This window comes from Strigops habroptila, chromosome 3, assembly GCF_004027225.2.
Source record: "Strigops habroptila isolate Jane chromosome 3, bStrHab1.2.pri, whole genome shotgun sequence".
NCBI lineage: Eukaryota > Metazoa > Chordata > Aves > Psittaciformes > Psittacidae > Strigops > Strigops habroptila.
This window is the reverse complement of record NC_044279.2, coordinates 36065449-36089852: the sequence shown is the minus strand read 5'-3', so window position 1 is coordinate 36089852 and position 24404 is coordinate 36065449. Positions and strand designations below refer to the sequence as shown.

The window sequence follows — 24404 nt, the reverse complement described above, 5'->3', positions numbered from 1 at the left end:
CCCTGCCCAGAGAGAGCTAAAAAGGAGCTGGGCAAACACACATAAATCATGCACTTAAACCGCCCTTCTTCGGTTTTCCTACCCTCCAACCCTTCAATACAAGTTTAGAACAGCATAGTATAAACGTAATGACAGGAAAAAAAGCTGTTTTTTCTGCTCGTCTATCAAAATGCCCTTGAGGACTTTTTCTATTTCAAAATACAAGAAATAAGCTGAATACACAACACTAAGACTCTTCCCCCCTCAGTCATTTAAGGGGTCTGACAGCATGGCCACCGCTGGACTTCAAGATCAAGGTAACGCCTCTGCGCTCCTTATGTACAAAATCCAGACAAAGTTCAAGCTGACAGACATTTAAGTGAAGTTCAGTGATGAGTTCAGCTCGCAGCAGCACCTGTTCAGCTTCGTATCCTAACAAACATTAAAAATTAGGTGTTTGCAATGAATTCATGCCCTCCCCTGACCACCAGGTGAAAAAAGTACCCAAGGCAGAGAGACATCAAAGTATCTAGAAGGTGAGAGACACATATAAAAACCCCTAATAAACCTTTAATTCGAGTTTGGTTTGGTTTTTTGTTTGTTTTTACAGGACAGGGTGACAAGTTACAACAAACATCTGAATTTCCTCAAATGTTCAGTTATTATACACATTCCCCTCTGTCTTGCAGGAAGGGAGATTGGTCAACTTAACAGTTTAAGGTAAAATAAGCTGCATAATAGTACATATTACAATAATAAAATGTACAGTGTTTACAAGAAATATATTTTAAGAAGCAAGATAGATGCATTTGCATCGAGGCGACCTTTTAAAATGCCACAACTATTTTTACATTCACTCTTGCAACAGGTCACAAGATGGGGTCACTAAGGTCAGGTTAACAGATCACTATGATGCACATCAAATACAACAAAATTAGTTTATATACATATATATAATACATATACATGTATATTATACATATATGTATATAATAAAACTCATCAAAATCTACCAGTCCTGGCACAATCTACTTACCCATCAAAAATATGTACTTGTCCTTGGTAAGTAGGATTCTGCATGGCTGATTATATATTATATATACTCATTCATTAGCATCTGAGACATAAAACTGAGGATAGGATTTAAAATCTTTTTTCAGTTAACAAACTCTCCAATAATAAACATGGTGCCCACAAAAGCACAAAGGTAAGGCACAAGAGGATTTTCTGTTGCAGAATAGTGTGCATCATGTTTACTTAACCATAAGAAAAACGTGCATTATTTGTGCAAGTTCATGCTGCAAATCCATCGTATCTACAAAGTAAAGTGAGTTTCAGTAAAGTTTGTGGGACTGGTGTGCTTCCAGTCTCACCTCCTACAGGATATTCAGCTGGATAATTAGGTAAAACTGTTGTAGGAGTGGGGATTAGTAAAGCCAATAATCTTAGATTTGCAACTATGCTTCTCAGCAACAATTTTGTACTTCCAGGTCAATGTTAGTAAATTTACAAGCTTGGAATCACAAGATTTACTGGCAGCCAGAATTCTAGTTTGCATCAGCCAAAATTGTTGCAAGGAAGTATGTACCTTTTGAAATTTGAATAGGTATAACTGGTTCATTAAAACAAGACATCACGTATTGGGAAAGTCACTCCCAACGGTATTTTGTCACAGCCCTGGCAATTGTAATAATAAATACAGCTTTTCACAAAATATTTTTCCAGTATCTGCCAATTGCTTCTTTATTGCTCACAAATTTGAATTCATTACAATTGGTATCAGACCTTTCACACAAAATCATAGTCAGGTATTTTAATATAAAACCTATAAAAGATATTTAACCTGTATCTAACACTTTAAGGTATTTGGCCTCTTGTCGTGATACAGCCAAAACCATGTAAAACATTAGGTTTTGAATAAAATAGGAAGCTTATTCACTGCTTCAATGCAGACATCCTCACGGAACACAACCATTTTTGCCACCACCAGCATTTACATTTATATACAAAACCTAGTACATCTGCATTCGGTTCGTCTTCCCTCACACTTATATGCAACCACTAATGCCAGATTAACTTTCCCCATCCCTTAGCTGCAGAAAAAGATTCTTATACAGCAACAAAAAAACCCTAATATTGACTGAAAAAGAAAATTTAACTTATTCACCATCAGGAACTGTAGGTTGGTTGTTACAAAATACCCACAAGATTATTTCACACAAAACTATGGAAATACAGGAAGTCATCTTTTCTCCATGCTGTTGTATTATCAAAAACACTTCTTGGTGCAAAAATACAGTCACCACATCTGCAAATGTATAATGAAGTCGGTATTCCTCATGCAAAACTTAAATGCATTGGTTTACTATAGCCCCGGAAAACGTCCTGAAGCAATTCTTTTTCTTTTTGTCAGCTCAGTATTACTGCCTCATTGCTAAGTCCCTTTGGAAACAAGATTTCTGGAACGTTCAAACTTTTATTTAATTCATTAAAGTATTACATACAAAAAGCACTAAAAAAGGAAGACGGCAGCCAAACAGGAAAATTCCTGTTGCAAGTAACAGTCCTAGAAGTTGTAGAAAGTCTTCTCAGGAACCTCCCTGAGAATTAGTTGTGCCTGTCCGAAGACGCAGATGTGACATAGAGTTCATGTGTTTGTTTGATGGCTTCAGTGGAGTGTTACAAGTAAGAGCCTGGGGAAAACGATGATGATACCGATCTAGTCGCAGGTATTTTACCGTTACCAGCTTTCCTACGAGGCAAAGAAATACGAAAAGAGAAACCTTCCAGTTCAGTATTATTACATGTTGCTTCAGGATGTAATAGAATCATAGGATCATAGAATAGTTACGGGTTGGAAAGGACCTTAAGATCATCTAGTTCCAATCCCCCTGCCATGGGCAGGGACACCTTGCACTAAACCCTGTCGCCCAAGGCTCTGTCCAACCTGGCCTTGAACACTACCAGGGATGGAGCATCGACAACTTCCTTGGGCAACCCATTCCAGTGCCTCACCACCCTCCTCACAGTGAAGAACTTCTTCCTTATATCTAATCTAAACTTCCCCTGTTTAAGTCTGAACCCATATATATAACACCACACAAACACATCATTACACTGAAATTAGTTTACTAGGCGATGACTACTAAAAAGATCCAGGTTTTGTTACAGCTCAATACCTTAGATATAAAACATTTCACCATTTAAAAGAATTCCAACTGCACCCATCTTCTGTCATTCCCACCCATGTTTTGTTACAAACCCCCATTCCTTACCATCAAACCAAGAGCCATGTAACGCCTTGAAAGCCTTTCCAGCGTATTCTGGAGAGAGACACTTGACATATACACAACCCTGCATCAAGAAAGAGAGGGGGTTGGGTTTTTTGAAGTCCAACAGACAGGGATAAACGAAACATTAACATTGTACTCAGAAGACACTAACCTCACGTGAATTCTTGTCAACAGCAATGTGAACAATTCCATCATTATCACTGCATTTCTCCAAGATTGCTTCTTGAATTGCTAGATGCCACTGATCACCTATTTCCCTATGCAAACAATGAAAGGTTTAATTAAGCACATCTGGTTTTAAACATTCACAACGACCTCAACCTTTCCCACTGAGTTTGGTTTCTCTGTAACTTGTATCATTTTCTGTTAAATGCCTTTGGGACAGATTTAGTACTTTAGCTATTGAATATTCAGTACACTGGGTCCTACAGACCACTTTCAGAAGATTCAACCCTAAGAATCAAAAGGAGTAATCTGTATTTTGGCAGGGAGGTTGTCCTTCCCTTCCAGCAGCCTGCCATCACCTTCCTATGTGAAACTGCAAGCAGTCTTAAACTCATCTTCCCATAACCTGCCTGGACAGGCTTGTTGTTCCAAGAAGAAGGCCACTCCTAGGCTGTTCCTACTGCAGTGGAAAAAGAGCAGAGGAAGGCAATGGCATAAAGGCCTCTGCCCCTTTACTGTATCACCTTTACCAGCAGTCACAGAAGCAACATGATGTGTCAGGCTTCAGTGGTCTGAAGGAGCTTTTTAGCTATTCAGGCACTGTTCATCACTGAAATAGCTATTGACTATCCCAAACAAAGCACCAAAGTGCATTTGTCCCATAAGGTACTGATAGAATATGTCAATCTAGACAATCCAAAAATAGAAGTTATTAAAATCAGATGCCAATTTTGGGGGCTTTTCACAAGAAAAGATATTTTATTGTCAAGACTGATCAATCTTCAGGTACATCATTACAAAAGACACAAGTCAATGTATTTTTGTGAAAGTACTGCAGGAAATATCTGGTCCTAATAAATCCAAGCAGAGAAAAAACAATTTCAACAGCCTTAATACACCTTTAAGCCTGCCTGAATAGTCTTTATACAAAAAACAATTAACTTATTCTTTCAGTAATACTATCAAGAGCTTTGGGTAGTTTTAAAGAATTTTCTCTACATAACGCTAAAAATTCCTGAAATATTTAATCTTTTTTCCTCCTTATTCATGAAAAACAATGTGGTGGGGGATGGAATGTACATAGGGAGGTTAATTAGTATGGGATGTTACTTGAATCTGTCAAGCAGGACACTAACACAACACGTGAGGGACTCTGGCAATAAGGAATGTTGGATTTTTTTCTGTCATTTGACTTTGATTGGTCAGAGGATCAGACTTTCCAGTTGATGCCCCTTACAAAGGCAGATCATATATAACAAGCAAAACATGGAAAAGGGACACAACGGTGCAAAGAAGATCCAAATGAAGGTCCTAGTGGGAGAGAAACTTCCCAGTGGGAAACAATTTAAAACCCTACAAAAGTTAGAAGATGATTCCTACTCAGGTTAGAAGAAAAAAGTGTTGTCTTTTTAATAGATATCTTAAAATGAAGGGATTATACAAGTCTCCTTCCCCTTCTCTAACTGTGTAAACAACAGTATTTTCTAAATAACTTGCTGTGCACAGGATGTTATGGAAATGAAGTCATTCCAAGTTGCAAAACCCAGGACCTTTAAAGGTCCCCTCCAACCCAAACGATTCTGTGATTCCCTCCCAGCCCAGGACTCATGTCCACATTTTCTTGAGAAGCATGCTGTCATCAGCAGCAAGCCAGCTACAGTAAGAAGAGATCATATTGTTAAGGGTGGGCAATTGTCTTTGCTGTGTATTCTTCCGAAACACTGAAGTCACTGCATTGCCCCCAAGTGCTCATTTCCTGTTTGCAAATCAAGCAGAAGGGCATTCTCAGTCTAGTTCGCTTCTGGGTGTTTTGCAGACCTGGGGCATGAAACATCATGAGTTATCACCTAACTGGGATCTCCCATAATGAATGACTTGCCCTTCCCTGATCCTGCACATGTATGCTCCATTAGCTGTCAATGAGTCTTGCAAGAATGCCACCCATGCTTTATGAACCATTCTTTAGTAAAAAACTTAAGTGGTAGATGCAGAAACACTAAAATGGGCTTATCCAAATGGTGCTTAGACTTGTATTTTAAAAAACAGGTTTGTGTGTGTCATAGTAAATGCCTAGAACATACACTCAAACTTACGTCTGCTGCTGTGGCCTGAGGGTTCGTAACTGCCAGGTAAATTTTCTGACTTCTGGCAGCAGAAAGATGATTTACTCTGTTAGCATTGATAAATACAAATTAACTGGTATATTCCCCAGATGATTCTCAGGTCAAGAGAAAAGACCTCTATTATGGATGGCTGCTTTTACCAGCTATTGGCATATTGTTGAAAAGTGCTTAGTCATTTACTGATAGTATACAATAGCTTGACTTAAATAGCAGGTAAAAACTGATTTTGTTAAACATAGCTTGCCCCTGTGGCAAATGTCAAAATGGTACTTGTCAATCTAATCAGATACGCTGGCACATTCTGTGTTTCAGGTCGTCAGTGATGGCATTCATTCCTTCCAGATCTGGGACAAGAATATAAACCTCCTTCCTTTTTGACACAAGCAATTGAATAAAATGGTCTGTCTTGCACTGAGGGTTTTGCGTAGTGGGGTTTTGTGTTCATTTAGTTATGGGTTTTGTTTGTTTTTTTAAAGATTACTCCAAGAGTGTGATAAAAGTACTTCCTTAAGCAGCAGTCCTCTGCAAGACAGCTCATGCAAGAGGAATGGGCTAGTGCGTGCAATATGGAATTGGACAATGTATCCCACTACAACTGTAATTCAGCAGTCCAATAATGGAGCTAGGTCAACTTCCAAAAGAAAAGGTCTACAAAAAGTGATACTAGAAGCTTCAAAATAGCTAACTGGACATAGACACTACAGAGAAGTGTCAAAAGAGAACAAATCCTAATCTATAATGTTTCTTTTTTTTAATGCACTTGCTGGGCATAGACTGCATCAGTACTGAAAAACACCGAAGTTCACAGCAAAGATAAAGCCTGTAAAGTGAGACTGCCCTGACAAAAATAACATCTCAGTTACTAGTTCCACTAACAACAGACATTGCAAACAGCTAACATTTTGAAACAAGAAGGTAACCAATCCAGCATGCCAATAAGTATTACAGTGAAGTGTCAGGAATGGATTTATTCCAGTACTACTCAGACTAACCAATATAGCTCATGAAGTCCCCTTTGTAGCAAGGACAATAAGGACGTTAATCTCACCCAGAATTCTCAGCAAATCTCATCTTTTATTTCATCCTCCTACAGGAGGGTCAGTCTGCCTCCAGTACAATGCCTAAAATTTCAGTCTTGCTCACGCTAGTGCAACCTGGAAGTTATGAAAGAAGCCACAGGTGGGGTCTCTGCCCATGACAGGCATTAAGTCTTAAAGCCATTGAGGAAAAGTTTTTAGTGTACGTCTCTGTGCTAGGGATAACACTGTCCTCAGCTAAATTAGCCATCAGCTTTCCAGTTAATAAGGCAAGGAACTAAAGTAATTAAGTGTGGCTAGAAACAGAAGTGAAAGTGCTGAAGAAATACATGCGAACATTGCAATCACTTGTCCCCCCTCCCTATTCCTGTTACTCCCTATTCTTAGCAATAGCTTTTATTTTCCACTCAACTTCTCATATTCTTCAGTCCCAATGAGCTTCTCACTTTCACTTTGTAAGACAAGTACAGCATCTTCATTTTTCCCTTATATAATTGTAACAGGGAGGAAAATTATTTCAGAGGAGTTGAGTCCCTCTATCTCCTTGCACTGGACAAACCAGGCTTCAAAGATTAGAAATGATTAGCTGGCACAACCTATGTGTTAGTCCCCAACTCCTAACATGATCTAGTCCACAGCCAATAGGGATATCACAGGATAGTGAGTGGATGAAGCTTTAAAAGACTACAAAAAAATTATTCTTCTTTAACTCTTGGCACATGAAACAAGGCTTGTTACTTAGTCATACATGGTACATACTTCGAATTACAGCTGAGCATTAGATGCCAGTACTCTGCACTAGTTTGTTTTTTCTGAAACTCTCCCACTACAAAAATCCATTTGCTTCAAAACCAGGCGGCCACACTCCCATAAAGTAATAAATTATTTAAATTCAGCCTTTTAAATGCAAACTGTGTAAGCTCGTATTACAGTCCACATACTCCAGAATACTTAGCAATACTTCAGAAACTTACAGTCTGTTGTTAGGCCACATGAATCTCCCCTGTCAGCAGGTATAACTGAACATTTACAAAATGAACTAATGGAGAAAGATCAGTCGTTGCTCCCAGCGGTTTGACTAAATGCCAGACTTCAAGAAGTGACCCAAAGACACAAAGCAAGACAAAGAAGGATGAAAGACACCTCATAGATATTAGGAGAAAGATTTGTTTGGGGTTGGTTTTTTTTGTATAACCTATTTGCTTCTTTTAGGGTATTTATATTTACTCCCTCCTTCCAAACCCCTCCCAGACATAGACCCTTTGAAATGAATACAGAAATACAAATAGATAACTGGATTTACTTACATAACTGGATCAAACATATTGCGAATCTTTAGACATGGTGTCAAGCTGTTTGGTGGTGAATTTCTTCTATCTAGATGAAATGCTACAAAGGAAAACAAATTTAATAGTATTTATTGACAGTTATAATACCATCTAGTTAACAAGTGTCAACTTTAGACATTAATACCTTTCTGGTTTTGCTCAAAAGAATACTTTCCTTCATATATGAAAAGCCTTCAAGCAAATTAAGTTTCCCACAGTCTTCTACTGCGCTGAAGAAAAGGCACCATACATAACTGACGTTTTTGGATTTACAACTTCTACATTTAAAAAGATAATGCACTCTCTTACGTCCAGGCCACAGTACATGAAAGCACCTCAGTAATAGTTGAAGAGAAAGTATTTGCATTATATCACCATGAAAATACAGATAGGCTTAACATCTGGAGCAAATTTTTAGAGCTACAGGTTAACCATTCAGTTTTAACTGCCTGATGAATTTTCATTTCTTCCACGTCTGGGGCAATTTACTGCCCATCTGACTAAGAAATAGGGTAACGCTTAGGTGGATCTTGTATTGCATCTGTATTGCAGTAACAGCTGTCAAAGAGCACTCTACAAGGATGGAACTTTTGTAACCCTAAATGCTCTACACACGTGATCAAAAGCTTGCAGAAATCTGAAGTGAAACACAGATGATAGAACAGATGTAAGAAGAAAAAGGGAAGTTACAAATAACAGTAACGCTTTCAAAGCCGAACAATCCCACGAAATACATTCTGAAGTTCTAAAACAAACTTCTCTGAAGTCTTCTACTTATAGGAGTTGCAACAGCCTGCATCACAAGACAACGAATAAAGGAGCCCTTCAGATACAGATAAGGTAGTTGCATGCCTTGAGAAGGGCCAACAAAGCAGCAACAGAAATGGAAAGGGATAACCTGGTAAAACAACTTCCAAGGTTTGAAGGAAGTTTTCCTTTGAAGACTTGAGATGAACAGACTCAAGAGTTTAAACATAAGATTAAAAACCTCAATAAGAAAAATGATGTTCCAAAACGATGCTCTTGCTTCTCCTTTGCAATCCCTACATTGGAAAAGTTTGACATTCAAGATGTTACACTGGAAGCGTTAGAAGTCTCACTTTTGGACAGATGCTGCTACAAGTCTGTCCTTCTTACTGCTGACCTTTTAAAATAAAATCTTGCAAGCATGTCCAAAATACACGAATGCTCTTCTGTACATCACCAGAACAAAAATCATGTCATGTACAAGAAATTCAGTCATGTGGAAGACCCGGCATGTGATAGACAAGCACTAACCAAGAGAAAATTCACTGCCTGCAGATACAGCATAGACAAACTCGCTCCTTATGTAAATATCCAAAGGGAAAAAAAGAAGTACAATTACCAACTAAAAATTAGAAAAGGTGACCTCCAAATCTAATACGGAACCTACCAGAAGAACATTTTTAGGTATTTGGGTAACTTATTAGAATATACACAGAGCCCAAGTCAGCAATACCTGTAACAACTGCCTGGTTTTCCTTGGGAATGAATAGCTTTCTAAATATGTTGGTGACACTGCATTTATCTTTGAGCTCCCTAATGTTTAAGTCCTTTTTCAATAGCACATGGTTTTGTAAAGTTTTTTGCCCTTCATTAAAATTTATACATAGGGTATACAATAAAAACTTTACAGAACTAAGCAACATTGAAAAACAAATGGACTTACCTTACTCATGTTGGTTGACTCCAGCAGATCAAGGGAGGTGAAATGTCACCAGCATACTGTACACTGGGGCACCACACCATGCTGGAGAAGGTGATCTGGGATAGCCTAGTCATGGACCTGGACCTGAAAAGGTGTGGGGTTGAGGAAATTATGTGCTGATTATTAATAGCTAGGTTTATTCAGCACATGGTTTTAACCCAAGGATAAAAAGAATGGGGAGGTTATCTGCAGAGACTCTAGGCCCAGAGGATCAACATTCTGCAAGCTGTTTATGAATTCCAGCTACATCACTGAGCTTTGCCTGATCCAATTTCTAATAACCTTGGTATCCTGTTTATAAGATCTCAGGTGCTTGCAGAGATGACTTCAGCCAGAGCATACCACCAGCACAAAACTAATCCACTACCAACTTAATGGAACATTATACTAGTAGAGCAAGTGTGCCCAGGGCAGCGCAGCATACAAAAATAAAGATGAATTCTGCTTTTTCTCAAAAATGTGTTGAAGTCAGGGTAAATTAAGAGAAAGTTTTGCAACTCAGATGGAGCTTTTTATGTATGGCAGAAAAAAATGGCCACAGAAATGAGTAAGGCACAAAATTAATGCTAGCACAGGAATAAGCATTAAAATGTATACCAGAACTGGGACCACAAGGGGAGGCTAAGGAAGAAACAAGACAAGTTTAAAGTAATGCTGTACCTACACAGCAAAATTCAAAATACCATAATTAACAGGTGTCTCTTCAGCTTCATTGCACATCTGTAACAATTCTCCCCCTCTCCCCAAAAAAAGCAAGTTTAAGAGACAAACCTATTCAGATTTCAATACCGATTATTTGAAAAATTACACTGGTGTGGAGCATACAAAATATTCTCCTCACAATAAGGGCATAAGCAGATGTTCTTGTGGGACAACAGTCTAAGCTAGACCATAATTAACTAAGCACCTTACCAGCCATGTCTTTTCCTAACAGGTCTCAAGAGCAAGATTTCCAAGATGAGGGTGAAAAGGTGGAGATGAAATAGGAAAGCAGAAGCATGATTTTGCAACAAGTCACCAACAATAAAATTTTTAGGACTTTCATAAATGCACCTTGGGGACTAGCGAGCACCTTCAAGAAAAGGAAATCACTCTGTATTTCAATCATAATGTACTTTAGTTTATTATCTTAAACTGGAGATGACTCTATCGTTCCAGATTCAAAGAACAGCAGCAGTTAAAAGCATGTGCTTTCAAGCTTTTTATCACTGTGACTGGAATATGTCTATGATGGAAGTGGCTCTTGCGGAGGCTTCAAAATGAGCAGCTAAGAAACTGTAGTATAACTTTCTATACCTCTTGAATTATTACTCTATTACTGCTAAAGGGATTCCCCAGTATCACCACAATGGGTTATTAGACAGCCCAAAAGATCTTTAGATGTGGATCTGATGCACCAGAAAAGGTTGAAGACTTGCATCAAATGTAGGTAACCATATTTCTCAAGAACAGATTTATTCATATTAAGCCACACATCACTGTACTTTATTATGTACTAACCCCTCTTACCAAAGCCAAGAACAAAAAGATAAAACATTTAGTTGAAAATGTTGCAGTTATGCACTTTCACACAACACCAGGTTCTTCAGTAAACAGGAAATATACTGAAATAAAAACACTATTAAATGTTAAGAGAGAAGAGCGTAGTTGACCTGGGCTTTAATACAGTTAAGTTCAGCTATAGAAGACCCGCATGGGATGGACACAGCATTTTACAACCACCAGAAAAACCAGAATTTTCTTGCAATAGTTAACAGAGTTGGTTTAGGTTGTTGGGGGGTTTTATTGTTGTTTGGGGGGGGTGGTGTGTGTGTGGTATTTTTTTGTTTGTTTGTGGTTTTTTGTTGGTTTTGTTTTTTGATTTTGTTTGTTTGTTGTTTGTTTTGGGGGGGGTGTTATTATTGTTTTGGGTTTGCCTCTCCCCCCCCCCCCTTTTTTTTTTTTGTTACAAAGAGAAAGGATTATATTCCTACAAGCCAGAGAGGAGGGGTGTCATTCACACAAGGTAACAGGTTATCTTCCATGCTGCAGGATGAAATATCACCCTAGATGAAGTACTTCAGAGAACCTCTTTATCTCATCTCCAGAGCTGTCAAGGAACTTTAGCTATTGCTGTTAACCTTAGCTATGTTGGAGTTCTGCCTATTTATTTTTCTTTAGTGCTCCAGTTATCAGAGGCATGATAGGACAGTAGTATCTGTTCTTTCAAAAGCAAACTGAACACATTTGTTTTCTCTTCCATTGATTTAATTACACTTTAGCATGATCAAGATTGTTTTTCAATTGACAATTATCCTGTCAGCTGCTTCAAAACACTCACATTTGTCCATCGTCCTACCTCTTTTTTTTGACAGATACACCTACTGTATCCAGTAGGTAGCATTTCAAAGGAAGTGCACCAGACTTTATGCTGACCCAGTTAGAAAAAACCAAATCCCAAACCCTCTGTCAAGACATAGGATGCCTCCTGAAATACTGGACAAAATGCCACAGTGATGCCCAAACTCTAGATGTTAACAGACAGTAGAGCCTATATCTTCATGTATGCTGTGGGTCCTATACTTAAAATGCATGCTATCATCTACCTATCCTAGTACACACCGACAGGTCAAGAAGGCTTTCTTCTTCAATTGTATTGTGATCTGCCACAGAGCACTACCAGATCTCACGTCAAAAAACCTGTGACCTTGAAATTTATTCACAAGATTCAAACCCAAGAATTCAGTCTGATTTTACAGGTACTGAGTTTGTTCAGGCCCTAGCAGTCTTGAAGAGTATTTAGATTTCTGAAGTTCTATATTCAAACACCAAAACTGAAGGACGTGAACATTGATTTAGACTTCAAAAAAAAAAAATGAAGGAAGTGGCACATACATACAAAATTCCTAACATCAGGAAAGAAACAGCTGTGGAAAAAGTATAAGACTTAAACAGTGGAACTATTTCTAACTGTCATATGAAAACAAGGAACACAAAATAGAAAGACTCTTTGCATGTGAAAATTGCCTTTGCCTGCTGACTACCAAGATGTACAAAATCCACATGACCTATGCCATTTCAGCCGCCCCTATGTCTGTGCCCCTCTATTAGAGCTAAAGTATGCAATTTCAGTTCTTCAAAGATATTTGCTGAACTACAAACATAAAAAGCAAGCTAGGGAAGTTGCTATTAAAAGAACTGAAATACGATAGATCTTAATATATTCTATTCAACAGAAAGCTTACAGTCTTAAGTACATACTCTAGGCAACATACAGCTAAAAGCCACAGCTGAGAGGTACATTATTCTGTCCACATTCACAATAATCTACAGTAGGTATCAGATGCTCAAATTCAGATGGTACCTAATAGTAGTTACTACAGGAGCTGTCTTTCTAGGAAGTTTTGGAAACCACTGTTTTGCCGAGAGCAAAACATGTAGCCAAGCATGACCTGAGCTATCACACACTGAAAAGTCTTCCAAACCAAGGAAAATCCAGTCTGACTTCTAACAGAAGGACAGCATGTTATGGAGTGATTTATACTGCAATCAAACAAAACAAGAAAAACTGGGAGCAAATGAGCAGTAAATGAGAAATTCCAGAACTGGAGTGTCATGTTTCACAGCCTGTATTGAACAATAAACTTCATAGAAGACTTGGCTTTATAATGTACCTAGCTTGCAGAAGCTATGTTCAATTTAAGCATTTGAAAATCTATCATGACAGTATTACAGAGCTGGAACAGAGGCAGCTGTTGAAACCCACCACTTCCGCACTGCACCTGAAGCCCTTGCACATCCCTAATGGAGAATGTCTCAGAATGAAAAAGCTCTGCAACTTTTGTAATAAAGTTACTATTCACATCTTACTAACATTTTCAGAAACTGAAATCATGTAACACAGTTGTCACAGCACAATGCCACGTTACTATTACTGTAAGACAATTACTGCAGAACCTCAAGCCTACAGTAGTATTTACAAGGTATTTTAAAAAGGAGCCTTCATCTCCAATTAATGATTTAAAATGAGCAACATAATGCTAAAACCAGTAGCATGACTTTGAGAAGTATATAATGCAACATAACATTTTGCTACAGACAAGTAAGAAACGGGTCCAAGACTACTAAGACCCTCATCATACAACATGCCAAGTATCTGCAAATAACTCAAAATATTTGGCTTTTCAAGTTGACAGACAGCATTGTTCGGTTTTACTTTAAACTTACAGAAAAGCAAAAAGACCCAAGGGCTGAAAGCATACATAGAACTCATGAAAACATGCAAGTGGCCTGGGACAAAACCAAAACATTAGCAGTACTTTTACTCAGGTGATCAAGCTTGCTACAGCGTAAGTGTTCCAGGCCACAAAGAAGCTCTTTCTGTCCGTCTTTGGAAAGGAAATAATCACACTGGAAGGAGGTACTTCAAACTGTACCCTCTTTTACAGGAAAATAAAAACATTGTTTCTCACAAATAAAAATGCATACCGATAAAAAGCAAAAGAAGGGAGCCTAACACTACTTGCATTAGTTAAACTAAGACCAAAATTAGAATACTCCAGAAGAACATAGATGAGAGTGCAATTACTTGCCAGTGGCAATTTTTATTTTAAGTGGGACTAAGAAAGGCAGAAAATCTGTGTTTTAACTAGGCTAGTTTCAGCATCTCATTCAATGCCACAGAAATAACACATAGTACAACCTTGATAACATCCAATTTTAATTTGAACTAGAGAAGCAAACACTCTCTCCTCCCTCAACATCAAAATAAGCCAATGAGTTTACATACTAGGATTCTGCACAGCATTTATTTCAGTCCTACTAGAGAGATAATACAGCACTACAAAAGAACATGAGGCAAGATGACTCTTTGAAAGAGCCACATTTAAATAACTGGTAATTAAGATTTCACTTTAAGCATTTACCTTCACACTCGAGACATTGATAGACATGACCATTCTTTTTTATTGCAACCCGGAAGTTTTATAGGTTCAATTTTTCATTGACAAAAAAATAAACCCACCCAAAAAACCTCAAGTACTAGGATGAGATGACCACCAAAGATGGACACCTGCAAACCCACCGGGTTCTTGCCACTTGGCTCCATCCACTACAAAAATCCATGTATGACAACAGCCTCTTCCATTAAAGAAAATGCTATGCAGCACCACAGAGCTTCAAATACAAAATGCAGTACAGAAAACCATTTTTGACAGAAAGGAAGCACTACTAGGAGATGGTAAAAATCCACATTCTGCTGACTGAGAAGTCATCTGTCCCAGCAGTTTCCCTTTCCAAATAAACAAACATCCCTTCCTCCAAACTCTGTCTTTAGGTACCTCAATGGTAACAGTAGGAAACTCAAGTCTATAAGCCCCAATTTACCTGCTGTCAGATACAACCAATAACATTACTTGCAGTAAGTGTAAGGCATGTCAGAATTTGACCAACTAAAGAGTACTTTTTTTTTTTGTAATTCATGAAGAGAAACAAGCAACTCCCTTTGGCTACATGCCCTCTGCTGTATTTCTCCAGTAGCTGTAACAGAAAAGCTCATTTTGCTTGAAGACAAGACAAACACTGAATGTACAGTCTACTGGACAACATGATAATAAAGAAATAGCACTCAGTTCATAGTACTCAAAAGTGTGAGAGAATACAAGTCTTTCATGTTCAAGCAACAAAACACCAGTTAGCTTCAGAAATTACAACAATTATATTTGTAAAATATAACTAAACTTCAATACCTTGGCCTTGCCACACTTTCGATGGTATAACTAAAATTTTGTCACAAGCTGCAGAAGGCTGCATCCATTTCCAAACCAAGAACTCAGCACCACCTATTCTTCGTGTCTCTGTGCGAACTCTAGATTCATTTGCTGCAAGAAAGTCAACTGCTCTATTCCAGACTTTCCTCATTTTCCTCCTTTAAAATCAAAGCAAGAATTACAAAGTTAGAATTATAAAAATCTGCATAGTTGACATCCAGCATGTAAGAGAAATCCGATGTTTTCCACATACACACTTGTGTCAATACGAGTCTCCAAAATGTTACAGTATGCAACCTACTGAAATTAATTAACCAATTTATTTCTACTGGGTTTTCTTACTTACGAAGAAGAAAATTCAGTACTTCTAGTGAGAACATACCTGTCCTGAGGCGGTATTAGAGAATCATGCACGTGTAAAATAGGCATATAAGGCTGCAAGTCTTTATTTTCAGAACATGCCTCGCTGTGACTTCTTAGAACATCTGAGGACACCATAAGAAAAACTGGTAACTATGTAGTTCATGCAAATATTAAGAAAAATATCAATTCTGGCAATGAACAGCTACTCTGAAGACCCTCCCAATTTCACTAGTTTTTGGCATTTTGAAGCCTTTTTTCCTCCTAGCCATGTGAAGGCAAATCAAGAAAACTAACCACCCATAGTGCCTCAGAGTACCCCAAATAACTGGAATAAAGGAAAAAGAGTTCCTGCAGTTACTCTTGATTGGTACTTTTACCTGTTAGCAAAGACAGCCATCTTTGAAAATAAAGTGCTTTCCTTCCACCCCAAAAAAACCTTGATTTGCAAACAAAAAAGGTAGAAAAATTGTAAAAATAGGAAGAAAACAGCTCCAGTTTGTCTACCATCTCTGTATTTATGATGATTGCCACAGGTGAAAGTAATAAGACAATTTAAGTAACAAACAGCCCAAACCAAAAAGAAAACCTTACAGACAAACTACTGCAAATATTGTGGCTTCAAGTAGAAAGGCAGAATTTCAGAACTCAACGATGCAATCTATTTTAGAAAAGTAATTCCTGCTTAAAGTGACTAATTAAAAAGCTGCTTTTTCTCTGAAAAGCCATTAAGGATGAATTGAGAGATAAAACACGTTTTAGGACTGGATATTTTAGCCAAAAGACAGCTGAAAAAGAGATTTAAAAAAGCAACATATCGCCATACTTCTAGTCAACCATTACTGCATTTTTATTTGGTTTTAATGGTAAGATAAAATACTACCAAGTCAATAGGAATTTATTATAGCCAAATTAAAGCACAAATTACAATTTTTATACCAAAAGCTTTGATTAGGTTTAACAGATGATTAAAAACAGGAGAGAAACTAAAGCATGAACCATACATTTGACCAAGAAATCTAACAGCATGATAACCAAAAACTAAACAGGAAGAAAACGTAACTGAATTAATGGCAGTACTTTGAAAGTTTATACAGAGCCGATACAGATACATAAGATGTGACTTAAGAAGCCATACCTATGATTTTTACCACCATATCATACATCTGCCTCGTTTCTTCTTCTTCTTTTGCCCAACGGTATTTCATGTAGTGCAAGACTCCCCAGACCATTGCTACACCTGCATTAAGATGTATAATACTCTTCAAATAGTACTAGAACATTTGTTATTTAACAGTCTACACCACACTCAGGATCTCTTAACAATAAAAAAAAAACCCCAACACACACATACACAAATTACAGCTACGCTGTTTGTTTTGTATACCAGTGATCACAAGGCAGTGTTAACCGGTATATCAAAGAGACTGAGAGACACCATTTCAGGCCAACATGGGTGTTAATAACAATACATTTAACTTTTATGCTATGCTTTATTTTTTAACAGGGGCTTCAAATTAACCTCAATTACAGATGAGAATGTTGAGATACACAGCAATTGCTCAGCATGACTGATGAGACCAGTGGCTGACTTGCATACAGAGTTTCATCTCCACATCCCAGTTCAACCCTCATATTGACTATTACCAGAAAGACAGCAATCTGGGACAGTTTGCCTCTGATTCTTTTGGTCCATCAAAAGGCTAGCGAAGGAGATTTCAAGTCTTCTGCCCATAAGCATGAGATTGTTAAGATACTGGGATGAACAATTTATTAGATATTCAACAGGTGTACGAGATGAACTCTGCATCTTCAATATTTCTAACCAACCACATGGTAAGGAGTGAAGTGTCTGCACTCAGCTGTATCATATTTTTATACTGCATAGTTTCCAGTATGGTTAAGAATTAAATAAACTTGAAAGAATTTGAAACTTAACTATTGAAACTTAAACTAGTCAGTCTTACTGAAGGAGTAGATACATTTTTACAACATAGTTTTAGACACAAGAAGTTTTGGTGACTATCATGGTGGGTATCCAACTTTCCCTAACACTATGAAAATCATCTTTTCTGTAGTTATGTTTCTAAAATTCCTGGAACAACAGTGAAATATCCTCAAAATTAAGGCTATCATGTCTTTTTACTGAGCATTTTGCTTTTTCAGATCAGTTCAACCTGGAACTTTTGAAACTCACAAGGTATTGCTTTGGCAAGGAAAAGAGTTCCCAAAGCATGAATATATTCAGCTGACAACAGCAGCAGATGATAGCAACCGATGGGAAAATACAGTGGTGCAACAGAAGCACAAACTGCACTGTAACCAAGGTACCAATAGAAACTCCAAGTTTTATGGTTGAATAAAGACTTTCTTTAAACATGCTGCTTACTTTTCCACATGTACTTACATAAACACAAGTTGTAACCAAAAAAAAAAATAAAAATTGTATTTTTATTAACTTACCCAAAAGCAATATGGACAATCTATGAGTTACATTAACAAATGCACGTCGAAAACGACACCTGAAAGACATCTTTGGACTAGTGGATTCCAAATACTTCACATCTGTCACATTAGTGACATCCCTCTCATTAGGGTCATTGCTGAGACACCTAGTCAAAAATATACAGTATTTATGAAAAAGGATACATTCAGTATTAACTTAAGAAGAAATTAAGTTAAGAAATAAAGACCACTTACTTTATGCCAACATCTTCCCCACTATTCAAGATCCATTGTAATGCTGTATTAAGTACACTTTCATATTCTGGATCTAAATTCTGTCAGAAGACAAATATGCGTAATTTAATAAATAACCAGAAAGTTAACATGCCACAATAAAATTCAGATACTATACAGATTAGTAGCCAAAACTATATGGTTTTGTTCTTGATTCTTCAGACTTTGTGTATGTGTTTGCCACATAAGTTGAATCTACCTAACCCTATGAGCAGTTATCAGACTTACTAGCATTCCTCAAATTAAGGACTGTTTGAAAATTCAAGCCACATTCACGGTTTATTAACAATTCTAACCTGCAGCAAGAAAAAAATATTCAGCCACTAGGCGGTGCTCACTGAAAGTCTACTTCACCAGTAAAACTCAGACTAGATATAAACCCAGCTGAAAACGGGTCCTGTAAAAGCAGTTCAGGTCTTTTTGGTTGTTTAAGAAGCTTGAGGAAAATAAAATTCAACTGCTACTTTGCAAATAGTCCAGTGTTTTGCAGCTCAAGAACTGATATCACTATATAGAAATGGACTACTTTTTAAATTAGTAGGTGTCAGCTATCATAGGAGAACAGCTACAGTTGTCTCCATAGTTTGCCTTGCATGCTCTTTTGCGGAAAAGGAAAAGCAAAAATTGAAGTTACTATTGTACTTGAAATTATACTCTCCAAAAAGATTTATCTGCATTTTTCCTTTGAACCTCACATAGTGTAACTGCTCTAGAATTAAATAAGCACTTAAAAATCAGTAACTGTTTACTATTTTACTCTCAAAATGAAAAGTTTTGCCACCAAACACCAACTCTGCAAAGGAGTAATATTTAGAGCCCCAAAATGACACTTCATACGTCGTGACAAATTTTCATGTGAAATTTGAGCTTATCAGAGCTAAAACAGTTGTTACTACAACTGTCATGCTTTCAGCACAATAGATAGGTATCTGATAGACCATCAGTTATCTGGCATCAACTTAGTATCTTCCAATGTATCCTCACAATGCACTGGTTTTAACAGATACCGCGTATCATTGCCAAACCCTAAACCAGTGTTAACAGCTGCTTCAGGATGTTCTAACCATTTTTGTCTGCTATGTAAACATTTGCTAAAATGTAAAAGTTATATATATTCTTACATTAAAAGTCACATCAACTTCTCCTTCCTCCCCCCATGCAATCAAAGACATCTTACACTCTCAGCTTTTTAAAAGCTTCAAGTAGTTTTCCACTGAAGGGTACACCAATGTGGGTTAAAATAAACCCTACAGCTGTCAAGACAAGGCAAGAGTCATGTTTTATTTGGGGAGTGAGGCAGGGGAATGACAGCAGACAGTGGGATTTCATAATACTGCACACCTATCAAATTAACAAAAAGGCCTTTTTTTGACCATTTCTATTTAAAGCATCAATGAATGGTGTCTCCATACGGCTGCTGCCTGTCAGGCCCATGGCACAGATCCATGCACCCGCTTCTCCGAAAGAAAGGAAGACAGTATCCTTTTCTACTAAGTCTCAAAACATAGCATACTGATTTCTAAAGAAGCTTCTAGAGATTTGAATTTCATAAATTATTATTTTCATGTTGGTCAACAACCTCCATCAGTCCAAATTATGCCCTGGTGTTTGAACTAAAGGGGGAAAAAACTGCACACTATTGAAGCACTACTGTCCACACTTTCATTGCAATTAAGGATTTCTTTCACCTTTCCTGTCCCCCAAAAACCTTGCTACATCCCTAAATAAAAGCTGTAAGTATTAAAGACATCAATTCCAAACATTTCCAAATAACATGCAATACTAAGTAAAATTTTAGTCACTACATTAGATATGAAACCAGGCCTTAAAAATTGAAAAACTTACACAATTCTTATATGCAACCAATGAAAAAAATACCTCATTTGCTTACTTTTAAATATGCAGCTGCCTCCTGGACGGTAAGATTTCTTTGAATAGAGCTGCCACATTCATGTTCCCCTGGTAAAAAGAAATTTTTGTTTACTTTGATCTACTTATTACTGCATTATATAAAATAACATCACCTAAACACAAGCTTACAGTTAACACAATCTACACAAGCAGCAGTAGCTCAGTAATTCCAAAAAGTTCCACTAAAAATATGGAAAAGTCTCTGGACAAATTTCTCCTTCAAAAGTTAAAAAATGTGGAGATTGCTACAGCTAATAACATGTACAAATCACATCAATACAACATCATGTACTGCTCAGAAAGTATAATTTAGTATTTACACTCAAAGTAGAAAAAAAGGTAATATGAAGAACTATCAAAAGGATGTTACCATAAAACAGTTGCTGTACCCTGACTCAACTTCTTCCAAATAATTTCCATTTACTCTGAAACATTTATCTTTTATATAGACCAAGTTAGTCCCAGTTGCAACATACCCATAGTAGCATTTCAGTCACTATGAAGTTACTACATTTTAGATTGGTCCAAGTTATCACAAGAACTCATTACCTTCCTGAACATGCACAAAATCCCAATATGGCCTGAAACTGATGTTTTTACCACCCTTCTAATTCTTTTGGAAATATGCAGAAATAGTCAGGAAATAAAGTATTAAGTGTACAGTCAGTCCTCACAGCCATGTACCATCTTCCTAATTTTCTTTGCTAAACAGAAGGTACCCGATTCATGCAAAAAAAATGCAGTGACAATCTGTAACTATGATTTTACTGTGGCAATAAAATAGGAAACAACAAATCCAGTCTTTCATTGACTTAGGGTTATGCTTGCCTTACCTTCCCAAATCTATGCTAAATGTATTATTCACAAAGCCATAGCAAGGCTAGGAAAGTTTAAGATACTCACACATACACAAAATATAAACCTTTGCTTACACTCTTAAAGTATTTAAAATCAGAATTACTCCACACTATAATACCCTTTAAATGGAGCAACTTCAAGTATTAATTCCCTACACAAACAAGAACACTTGAGACAATCTGAGCAATCAGGAAACACTAGCAAGTTATGGGGAAGCATCTTCATGTCTCATTCACAGTAGGGAGCTCCAAAGAAGTAAGTGTTTCTATGAAGGAAAAGTCCTTTTTGGACTGCTAAAGCAAAGTTTTGTTTGATACACTTGAACACATTTAAGTGAATTTGGCCTTGCAAGCACATCATAACAGGGATGCTTTTCTCTTACTGCTGGGTTATAGAGAAATAGGAGTACTGTTTTTAAGAGTGCTCATACGCTATTTGGCCTAGAAGTGCTGCTGGAACCAAACCTGCGTGCATGCCCGAATTTTCAATCAAGCACTGAGCAGAAAAGACACTACTTTAAAAGTTGTTTCACTTGATAATTAAAATGCAACATTTTAGACTTTCGAAGTGCCTCAGCCTGTCTAATGGCAAAACTAAAGGCCACTGGTGAAAATTAACACTACCTTTGTAAAAAAATCCACTCTGAATTTAGAAGTCAGCACCAGAATTGGAGTTAAGGGCTACTCTTGTATGTAATTTAGGCAGACATTTTTTGTGCAGCATAAACTCTACAACCTGTAAATTTACATGTGTAATCATCAGTGATTTCATGTTTCAAGATTAGCAGGCTTGGGTTAACTACGTATCATACTCATATAGTCTCTGCTGAAAACATACTGATTTAAATGTAAAACTGATGGAATAAATACAATGAAGATGAAATATGTCTCTGTAGAACCCATACGTACAACCTCAATCAGGTGTTAAGTCCTATGACATGAGCATATCTGATAGGTAATCATCCATTTAAGCTTTTTTTTTTTTTTTTGTCCTCTTGTTCGGTAAGACCTGAAGTCTTCCTGGGGTCCTTCTAATACAGAAAAAACATGTCAGTCATAATTTGACTAAACAAAACAGCTTGTGAGAGCAGAGGGGTGAGACCTTCTGCTTAGGGGCTTTTGTTTGTTTGGAAAGCCCATTTATGAAATAAGTAAGAAAGAATAGAAAGCATGAGGTCAATACACAGAAAATAAGACAAAAAACCACACAAGCAGGAGGCCAGATTGTGAAAAATTAATTCTTAAAAACAAGTTCCAGGATTCAGCTTGGATGTCCAATCTTTCGAGAACACAGTATTACTATTACCTCTTAGAAAAGTACAAAAGCTTCCTGAGATGGGGGACTACTGGATTACTTCAGTAGTTTTAAATTCTAATCTTATTTGCCTTCTTCCAGAAATTACATTTATTCAGTATGCAGCATGCAGCCAACACACTGACTTCACAGCTTCTGGTCTCATCCTCAACACCCAGCAGACAGCTTCCTCGCAGTCCTGCTTCTGAATCTCTTTCTTCAGACTGTATTCCCTCTGAACAAATTCAACAAACGCCTTTGCTGCCTAAGCTCTGACAGTGTCCAAGTTCAAATTACCCTCATGCAATGCTGGGGGGAGTTAGAAGGGTGGGAATAAAAAAACACTTTCATCTCGCTTCCCACTTTTTAAAGCAGTAAGTTAAATCAGAGTTACGGAGTTTCAGTCCTGTACAAAAAAAAAAGCAGTTGGAGATGCAGTTTCTCATTCCAACCCATCTATTGCTGAGAACCATTTAACAGTTTTCTTCTGAGAAACTCATGAATTTGAAAGCCTGCAGAAAGTCAGGCAATTCACAAGTCAGACAACCTTCTGGTTTACTGCAAACAGCAGGATATTCCTATATGCCATTTCAGTCACCGCTTTAGCTAATAGTTCTGCAAATGAAGGCTTACTTTGAATAACTTTGGTGCAATCATTAACCACTTGGCCTGGAAACCCACTTTCCATAGTCTGAGCCAAAAATGTTTCCCAACTGTTCCATTTGAGGCCCTATATCCAGGAATAAAACTGAAGCAGAGGCAAAAAAAACTTTACGCAGGTCTGCTTGCAAGATACGTCTGTCTTTGTAAAAAATGCCCCTCTTTTAAAATGTCTTATTGCAAGCTTGTAGAAAGCATGGCTCTTTGTGCTCAAACTTTTCTCGTGCAGAGATGACTTCAAGTAAACCCAGAAAACCATTCTACTTGCCTTTGTAGGGAGGTGAGAAATAACACATCCCAGCAAGGACCACAAAATTAATTTTTAGCTTATGTTAGTGTACTTGGGCAAGCCACATTAAGAAGTCAAGATCTTCTCCTAGAAATACTAACAAAAAGCAACTAAAGGCTCAGTTCTAAAGAAATATTTAAGTCTGTTCTCACAATTGCTTTCAATACAGAAAATAACCCAGATCTGCTTTTCCATGCAGACTAGAATAACTGACTTATTTGGGCATTTAGCTTAATTTATGAGATGCAGCCGACACAGTTAACAGAAATATTCAGAATTTTAAAATATTTGCTTTACAATGTAAATAATCCTCTCATTTGGCACCAGAACCAAAACCCAGTGGAAAGCTAATTCTTTAGGGAACACATGGATTTAGCACAGATCTCTAGCTTATAGCTTGATGTAATACAATCAACCAATACAAAAAGCAAACAGCATAGAAAACATTTGTTTAGCAGGTCTCATGCTTACAGGTTACTTGCAGCAGGACACTAAAGTGGGTATGTGAAGAAAAGCAGGAGCAGAACAAGTGTTGTGAGAGCAAGTAAGACTGTCTGGTCTCCCAAAGGCAAATGCACAGTTTAATAATGCTGCAGAAAACCAGAACTTGCTAAACAGTCTTTAAATCACTGGTTGGCAATAGCATAATATCAGTTACCTGAAGAACTAAAGATTAAGGAGAGTGACAGAGCAGAGAGCCTGTGACAGCAATGAGATACAGTAGCTGACACTTGAAATTAATATTAGTAATAGTTAAGTGTTTTGCCAGGATTTTCTTCCAGCCATGGATTTATCAGTAAGCCTTATTACATATGGAAATCTAATTCACTTTTGCATCTCAAGGACCTCTGCTGTCCATTAGCTCACAAGGAAGCCGTCTAAATCTGACAGAT

At 37.4% G+C, this 24404-nt stretch overlaps 1 protein-coding gene across 2 annotated transcripts in view; it reads right to left on the bottom strand.

Annotated features, from left to right (window-relative positions):
• Positions 1–529: 529 nt before the first annotated feature.
• Positions 530–24404, bottom strand: part of LEMD3 (LEM domain containing 3) — a 52377-nt gene continuing 28502 nt past the window's right edge. Inside the window, exons 4-13 of one of the 2 annotated variants that reach the window (XM_030478770.1) lie at positions 20392–20459; positions 18462–18541; positions 18225–18373; positions 16900–17001; positions 15784–15886; positions 15381–15559; positions 7905–7986; positions 3424–3529; positions 3255–3333; positions 530–2731 (exon numbers count right to left, since the gene is read on the bottom strand). In XM_030478770.1, coding sequence (XP_030334630.1) covers positions 2568–2731; positions 3255–3333; positions 3424–3529; positions 7905–7986; positions 15381–15559; positions 15784–15886; positions 16900–17001; positions 18225–18373; positions 18462–18541; positions 20392–20459 — 1112 coding nt within the window. In that variant the 3' untranslated portion in view covers positions 530–2567. The other variant, XM_030478771.1, reaches the window with a different exon arrangement.